This window comes from Synchiropus splendidus, chromosome 4 (genome assembly GCF_027744825.2).
Source record: "Synchiropus splendidus isolate RoL2022-P1 chromosome 4, RoL_Sspl_1.0, whole genome shotgun sequence".
Classification (NCBI taxonomy): Eukaryota; Metazoa; Chordata; class Actinopteri; order Syngnathiformes; family Callionymidae; genus Synchiropus; species Synchiropus splendidus.
In genome coordinates, this window is record NC_071337.1 from 5,848,226 (window position 1) to 5,856,857 (window position 8,632).

At 44.4% G+C, this 8,632-nt stretch overlaps 1 protein-coding gene across 2 annotated transcripts; it reads right to left on the reverse strand.

The window, feature by feature from the left end:
• Positions 1-465: 465 nt before the first annotated feature.
• On the reverse strand, positions 466-7,897 carry ak2 (adenylate kinase 2). 2 transcript variants are annotated; one of them, XM_053862354.1, is made up of 7 exons: positions 7,708-7,897; positions 6,581-6,706; positions 5,144-5,254; positions 4,854-4,948; positions 4,340-4,412; positions 3,772-3,991; positions 466-694 (listed from the first exon to the last, which is right to left on the reverse strand). In XM_053862354.1, exons 1-7 carry the CDS (start codon positions 7,804-7,806, stop codon positions 687-689), a joined length of 732 nt encoding a protein of 243 aa, XP_053718329.1. In that variant the 5' UTR covers positions 7,807-7,897; the 3' UTR covers positions 466-686. The 2 variants fall into 2 exon arrangements, with proteins under 2 accessions (XP_053718329.1, XP_053718328.1); XM_053862353.1 differs by lacking the exon at positions 466-694 and having other exon boundaries at positions 704-3,991.
• Between the last annotated feature and the right edge of the window lie 735 nt (positions 7,898-8,632).

Genomic DNA, 8,632 nt, shown 5'->3' on the forward strand with positions numbered 1-8,632 from the left:
GCGGCTCCACCCCGAGCTCCTCCCGGATGACCGAACTCCTCACCCTATCTCTCAGGGTGCGCCCCGCCATCCTGCGGAGGAAACTCATCTCAGCTGCTTGTATCCGCGATCTCATCCTTTCGGTCATTACCCAAAGCTTGTGACCCTAGGTGAGGGTGGGAACGTAGATCGATCGGTAAATCGAGAACTTCGTCTTGTGACTCAGTTCCCTCTTCACCACAACAGTCCGATACAGCGACCGCATCACTGCCGCCGCTGCACCAACCCGTTTCATGAATTACTCAAAGGAAGGAAATGTATCCAAAACTCAAGTGCTATAACTTCATCCACTTCAACAACTTCAACGGCTGAGCTGTATTAAATAAATATCATATTTAATAAAAAGAAACGCTGAGGTGTAAAAACCTCTCAGAAGCTCATCTCCTCTTTGAGCTTCTATAAAGCCTTATTAGACTCTGATTCTATAAAAGAAACAGTAAAAACTTGACAAACCACGTAAACTCAGACAAAAACAGAAAGCAGTGTGGGCAGCATCAAAACTGGTTTATTGGGAGTACACACTGATGTTCTAACTCAACGCAGCCAAGACTAGGGTCTTCCCCAGTTTTCGACCCCCCACACCAGACATCACTGTGTCATCCAGTCGAACTCCTTTAACATATCCAGGAAACAAAGCATCCAAGGCCTCATCCAGCTGCAAGAGAAATGGATGGTTGGTGAATTAGAGTCACAATGACTAAGATAAGACACAGGCTATAGCGTCACATTCAAAGGTCATCAACACATTCACTGATAACACAAGATAGCATTACACAGAACTCTGTAGATCGTGGCAGATTATTAGTATTGCAAAAGCTGCTTCAGTTTCCTGTTCCATCATCACACAGCTTATCAAAAGCAACACATTAAAAAGTAAAAATAAACACCAAGCTTCATTTCTCTCCAGATTGTGTGTCTGTTCTGGGTGATGCACCAACGTTAATATTGTGATCACTTGATGCTGAGTAATGGCAAGCTACATGTTCTTTAACTGTATTTTTTGGAGAAAACATCAATCTCGCAGCACAACACTTAGAAAGAGCAACTCTGAACTGCTGCTTAACATTCAAGTTTTGGACGGGATTTTCAGGCTCAGCCCCTGGGAGTTCTGTAAAAACTCCTGGAGTATATGAACAATACAATGCTGCCGGATTCATTAGCTTGATCAGTCCACCTTCGAGGGATGGGAACCAGCACACGCAACAAAGACAAGGGCACAATGGGCTGCACCTCACTGACTAAACTGGGATCAGCCAGGAGTTTAAATGAACCATCTTCACATCTCTCGGTGATCATCTAGCTACACCATGACCCCCTTTACTGCCAAGAATCTCATCTTTCTCTTCAACTTCCATGGTTCAACACGGTGCCTCCTCTCCACCATCTCCCTCACCATCTGACCGGCAACCACCATCTAGTCTTCCCAGGAATGACAACCTTGACACTGAAACAAACAAGCAAATTCAGCAGCACCAAGACACGGGGCAGTGGCATGACAGTGGTTAAAAATGACAGACTCAATATCACGTAATAAAACAAGCTTCTGCATCTGTAAACTCAGGCAACCGAACATCTGCCTTTAGTTTTCCCATCACAGCATCCTGGACTGAACATCAGTATTCTAGTCAAAGCCAAGGCGACACTGTCTGCATGAGCAATCCTGGGCACAGATAAAACCAACGTAAGAAGGTGAGACCACGAGCTGAAACTAGCGCAGCCTGTTAGCACATCAGTTTCTATTTTTGACTTCTCAGGTGTCCCCTCTCCACACTCCAGCTGCTGGGGAACATCCACAAAGACACTGCAACTACAGAGAAGAGGATCAAATCTCTCCCAGGAGAGGCGGAAACAGAGGGAACTTCCTAGAGACGTCCTTTATTATAAGACTGTTTGATCCAGAAGAAGCTGCTGATTGTTGTCGTCACGTTACTACCCGGAGTGGGCCTCAAAATAACCACAAATTATCAGCAGAACATTCGATTTTAAGGAATGGGATGCCTTCAATAACAGCTGAAGATATTCACAAATGAATGTCTTATCAAGCCTTGAGTCCACTGACTCGAGCAGGAACTAACGTTATCTCAGACTCTCCATCTAAAATCATTCTTCTACATTTTTCCTGTCACTTCAAGTTTCTATCTATCGTCTCCCTAGAAATCAACAATGGCGATCACTGTGTGGCAACTCATCCAATGGCTGATAACTCAGCCGCCACAAAATGAAGAGTGTGTTTATAAAAGCAAGAACAATAACAAGCCTCATTCAAGTCAACACCGGATTCAGTTCCACAGAAAGTGTGGTAATCATTTTCAGATGACGACAATAGGCAAGTAAACAAAGCAAATTAGTTCTGGTAACCATTTGTCCGTATTACAGGGAACAAGGACAAAGGAGGGGAAAAACACAAAGGGAATGTCGAGGAAACGGGAGATGAAAGAATAATTCTTCTACATCAGGTGTGTCCAAACCGGCCGTCTAAAGGTCAGGGAGGTGCAGGATTTTGTTCCAACTCAACTGAGTCTGCCAACAGGGGATAGTCAGGCTGGTGCTACTTGTCTCAGCTGACTTTTGATGGGTTAAACCGTGTGCGTCTAATTGGTTGGAACAAAAACCTGCACCCACTGCGGCCCTCTCTGGAGCGGCTTGGACACCCTTGTAAACATTCATTTGAGGAATGGGTACTACATAGAGCTCATTGTTTAGATAATAGAACGGTTGCTTCTCAGAGGGACTAAAAGAAAAACAAATGCATAGTACTAGTTACTACCTTAAACTACTTCTTTCATCTCCACCACAACGCACCAAGGCTCACTGAACCATATATTGAAGAGTCAGTAAGAGCGTGTCAACGTCTGTTTTAAATCATAACCAGGGTTTCACAGGCCAGATCACTGCCATGTAGCATGGAAAGGAAACACTGTCACTGGCTTAGGGACGTCCGTACGTTCACACCGAATGAAACTGCTGCATCAAAAGTGGCTGACTGACATGTAAAATCAATGTACAGGCGTCAAGATGTGCACATTTGGGGGGTCCAGGGAGCATGTGACTGCATTGAGATGAAAAATCTGTACTTCCAGCATCATCCATTCGTGGTGTATTAATTATCTGTGCACACATCCTGTGGTGATGCATGCAAAGAGGGGAAAAACTCTTCAGGTAGTAGAAACGTATCACTAGGTTGCCGGGTTCCTGTCCCTTCAATTGAGACGAAAGTAGGAAAATAGTGGGCATTTTTTAGTTAATTTCACCCCGTTGTTAGCATTTACAGCTAACGTGGTCGCGTGATGTGCAGCTAGCTACTATGGTGACTTGCTTTTGAAGCCCCAGGAAGCATCTTTAACGTCAGAATGAAGCCACCAAATAATAATACGGAGCACTAGGGAGGTAGCGATGCTAAGCCACGTAGGTGTGAACATATCTGAAATACTCCAACTGAAATAGTGGAGCAGACTGGAACGTAACACAATCAGGAATACTGTTGACCCATATCGACAGTCAATGGCAACAAGCACTTTGTGATTAGAGAGTAGGCGACCAGGAGGAGCTCCAGGTGGCTGAATCCAGCTTCTCTTCCCATCTAACCCATGGGGTGTCCTTCAGACTGTCTCACAGTTGTGGAAAGCAGTTTCAACAAAAGTGCTATGATGATTCAAGGGGAGAAAAGGGCAGCAAAAAGGAGAGGGAAAGGCAGAGGAAAGTTTGTTTAGATGAAGAAGACTTGGTGTTTACAGGCGCTGGCTCGGACTGGAGTTTCCGTGGCGGCAGTGAAGGCGGCGACGATGGAAGCGAAGACGACATTGGGGCTCTTGGAGGCGTCGATGGCAGTGTGGAGACCCCGAGCGCTGTAGTAGTCCACCAGGGGGACTGTCTGGCGATGATACGCCTCCAGACGGGAACGCAAGGTGGCTTCGTTGTCGTCACTGCGCCTCATCAGGGGCTCCCCGGTCACCTGACGGGGCGAGAGAAACTTCAGAGTTAACAAGATGAAATGTCAGCTGAACACCGTCCAGCAAGTGAGGGAACATTATCTTCCATTTCTGAGAAATTTAGTCTGCATGATGTGTTACGTTGGAATCAATTCTTGCATGTACAGCAAGGACGACCAACCCAGTGCAGGTTTGGACACCCCTGAGCTACACCCTGACGTCCAGAAGTATCGGGGATTTCATGTAACCCACTCATGGGGTCAATGACGCAGCGTCCTGGAGGAACATTTCTGATCATTGGCCATGATTTCATCCGCTCGCGACGGTTAAGTCGACATCAGAAGCATTAGCCCAATGGTTCACCTACTTACATCGTCCTTCATGTGCTCTTTCGGGGGGTTGAACTCTTCATGGTAGGAGCGTCCACTGGGCTGATGAATGAGTCTGTAGCGAGGTGAAGGACGGGACATGTTGGGAGTAGAAAGACAGTGAGAATCAACCTCTGTTTGTCACCCACTCTTTTGTCCACTGCAGACCCCAGAGAACACACAAAGACCCCCGCTTAGAGAAACCATCCTCTGTAAACATCCTGTGTTTTCCTTTCATCACAAGAGGGACACACATGGGGGTGTCCTCTCAAAGTGTTCACACAGACCAAGGGGTCAGCACCACAGGAGGCTCGGGACAATGAGAGTTATGTAAAAATCATTTGTCCAAATGTGAATCCAGACCTGAGGAAAAGCTCTGAAGCCATGTTTTATCAGCGTCTTTATCAGTCAATAGCATGACAAAGCAGTGAGTATGGATCTTAGGTGTGCTTGAAATACAGTTGTCAAAGCAGAAGCAGTCAGTAAGTCAATACTGAGAGAACTTAAAAGACTCTACCTGCCACAGATCCTGCGCACCAACAGAGAGTCATCCACAGCAAACTCCACCACTGAGTCCAGCTTCTCCTGCCTCTTGTCCAGCAGGTCATCCAGCTGAAAGACAAACAGAAGCCCCATGACTGATGGCTCTGCCATTTGATATCCCACTGGGAGGCAGCAACACAGGCCCATACACACACTTGGTGTTCTCCATCTTTCCAACAAGGATTTTGGCAGGTATCATATTCCATTTTACCAGAAAAGTTCAAGCAGTTCAGTGTTGAGCTACTCTGAAAACCCACTACCAACCATCTCGGCTTGCTTTACAGTTCGAGGGAAACCGTCCAGCAAGAAGCCATTCTTGCACGGTGGAGTGTCCAGGTTCTTCTCAATGAGCTCCACCACCATCTCATCGCTGACCTATGTCGACAAAAAAAAAACAGACAGACATCAATCACACAAAAAAAAGTGAGATCAAAGGTGTTTGTGTTCTGTTTGCATATGCAAAGTGGAAGTGGAGTGGGGTGTGGCAGATCAGAGTTCAGGGAGCTGACGCACATGGGGGAAAAAAATGGAGGAAAACGAAAGCAAAAGGCTGGAGAGAAATGTGAGTGGGAGGCTGTTGTTTAGAAAGCAGCACAGACTGTGAGAGAGAGCAGCAGCATGTGTGGAGCTGAGAACCATGCATCCTTGATCGAACATCTGATCAAAACAAGAATAATATTGTCTTCATCTTTCACGTTAACCACCTCTATCCAGGCTTTGTCGTGTACAGTCGTACCTCGGTTCGGACGTTCGAGAAGCAATTTGTTGAAAATCTGGATCGATTTTTCCCATTACAATGAATGGAAAAAGCAATAATGCGTTCCAAGCCTTAAAATAGTCTTTTGTAGGAGTGAATGTAGAGTGTCTGGTACAGGTGCGCTGTTCCTCTATGTGTGTGGCCGCTGCATGTGGGAGGGGTTGCCGAGTGAGTGACATCTCTCCAGAAGTGAAGAGGTGCCCGGTGCGTGTCAAGCTCTGAATGTGCGCTTCTGTGCAGTTTGGCTGTGACAAAGTCATAAACCAAGTCACGCTCTGTCCCAGACTCGCCTCATCCCTGTCCCAGCTCCAGCCCACAACAGGACATCAAACCCTAGAGTGAGCGCTCCAGCACCTCCCCTGTGACACTCGAAAGGTTTCACACCTCAATATGAACGAAAAACAGTCAGTAAATGGAGCTAACGGGACACGTCTGCATACAGAGGCTGCGTTACACACAATAACAAAGCGAGTCGTGGGTCAGCCGATCGGTCCGCGCATGTTATGTTTTTCCGGCTTTTTACGTGGGCGTTCGAGTTCTGGATTTTCATTAGAAATCAGAAGAAAAAAAAAAAATTTACAAAACTTTAGTTCGAATTCCGATTTGTTTGAAGTCCAGGACGTTCGAAAACCGAAGTACCACTGTATTTCATTTCCCTCTTAAATAAACAAGGGAATGACACACAAAACCCTAGATCATTTTAGATAACTAGAGAAAATGTAAAATCACAAGGTGGCTATGTCATGTTTATGATGAGATGAAGATCTGCAGCATGCAGGCATGCAAGTTAAAGAGCGTCAGCAGAAAGTTAACAAGTAAATAAGTCATAAGCATCAGGTTTCAGACAACTCATTATAAAGGCTGCAGGCCATTTTTAGAGATTTCTGGTGAGTTCCAAACTCATTTGTGTGAAGCAGGAAACGACCAAGGAACACGCGAGTTACCAGTTTGCCAGCATCCATGGTGGCCTTCAGCCTCTTCCCCAGCTCCGAGCCAGACGCCACCATGGCTCTCAGCATGTCTCCTGTGGCCAGGTGGCAGACACAGTACTGCTCAGCAAGTCGAGGGGCCTGCAGCAGAGATGACAAACGTAAATAAACTAGTGCTGTCATTTTAACGCGTTAATTCGATTAATTAATTACGCCGCAATTTAACGCGTTAAAAAATGTAACACTAATTATGAGTATCAACGGTGGCGAGCAAATGCTTGCGCATTCGAATTTTGGCCCATTGAAGGACCCATAGAGGTGTTATACTTCTATTATTCATTTTTGAATTGCTATATTGAGCTTAAGTGCCTATTTGAGACGGCCTTATTTTATTTCAGAATCTTACTTATTTAACTGAATCGCTGTATTTTTTAAAAGTCTTATTTTATTTATTTAACTGTATTGCTGTATTTGTTTCACATTTCGGAAGACAGCTTTATTTTATCTATTTAACTGTACTGCTGTATTTGTTTTACATTTCTGAATAATGCACCAGGCCTAACTGGTTTGCGGATGTGGTTGACCTTTACTTTTGGATTTCATTTATGAAGCACAGTTGAGCAATAGAAAATTGGATTTCAAATCTTCTCTTCTTACTGTATTCAATTGGTAAGTCATGCACTACAATTATTAAATATCCTAGAACCCAAATTCTTCATTCAGGAGACCTTTGGCAGATATGAAAAATGCGATTAATTCGATTAACTAAAATATACACTCCAGCATCTGTTTCATAAGCACTCCACGTCTGTCAATAAAACTTCTGAATGGAAACTTTATTCTGATTAAAATGGCACTGTTTTCATTTCACTCACTTAAACTGAGCAATTATTTAAAAGAATATGTATAACTTTTCAAGATGTTTTGGAGCAGCATTTAATGCTGGCTGATATTATTATCAACCTGGATATAAATGGCAGTGCAGGAGTTACCAGCAGCGCACCATGTGATGTCTCAGCGTGGCAACTGATATCTAGTGCAAACAGATCGAGAGGGACCGGACGGTTTGAGCGCAGAACCAGCAACAGCGACCATGCGCCGACCCACTGATAGCAGGCTACATGCTAACGCTTTTAGCTCACCTGAGTTCCCTTGCCGGCTCCCGGCGGTCCCAGAAGGATTGCCCGGATTCCCTCATGCACATCGGCGATAGCCTCTTTTAACTGTGCGACAGGAGCCATGTTAGCGCCGACGGGAGTCCCTGGATACAACTTTGAACAAGTCCGTCGGCTTGTAGCCGCAGTGCTGACAGGTCGGCTGGAGAGAAGAGGCTGTGGCTCCGCCCCTTTTCTGCAGTCAATGGATACACTTCCCTCCTGTTGCCGAGCAAATGCATTTCATTGGTCACGTCGTGCGTCAGTTAATAAACGGTCTGCTGATTGGCTAAACGAGATGGTCGCGTACAGTCAGGTGAATCGATCAATACAAGTTTAGCATTTTAAACCAGCTGTCGCGCTTTCGCTGGACGCTACATACGTAAACTTCACGTCACTCTAAAGGAAAATAGCAATTACTCAAACTCTAAAAAAAAAAAAAAAAAAAATCTTTCAGAATAAAATCAGAATAAAATTTATTGCCATGGTCAGTGGGGAGCCCACTAACTAGGAAAGTGTTTTGAATAACGTGCAGTCAAAAAGTAAATAAAATAAAATAACATAAAATAACTGCAAGGCTGTTCACGAATTCACATTGAATTCAAACTCTATCCACACTATGACTGTTTACATCGTTCACCAAGCTCTGTCCGACACTCGCGATTGTAATGTTGACACTTTTGGTGTTGATGTTTTGCATCAGTTTTTTTTTCTTCTTCTTCATTTTTGGGAGGAAGTAGGTCACCAGACTGTATTGTGACCATTATACAGCTGATGTTTACAATTTTATTTTCGAATAACCTCTGAATTTGTTTCGTGTTTCCATTATATTTTTATTATTTTGTATTTGTTGTTGTTTTTGAGGATATTCAGATTAAAAATTAGTAATGAAAAAACACTGAATTTTGTAGTT

Excerpts from the sequence above, each read along its gene's own strand:
- ak2 (XM_053862353.1), bottom strand. The coding sequence starts at position 7,806 with ATGGCTCCTGTCGCACAGTTAAAAGAGGCTATCGCCGATGTGCATGAG. Across the intron at positions 5,255-6,580 it reads CCATGGATGCTGGCAAACTG|GTCAGCGATGAGATGGTGGT; the intron begins GTAACTCGCGTG and ends TTGTCGACATAG. Across the intron at positions 4,949-5,143 it reads CTGTAAAGCAAGCCGAGATG|CTGGATGACCTGCTGGACAA; the intron begins GTTGGTAGTGGG and ends TTTGTCTTTCAG.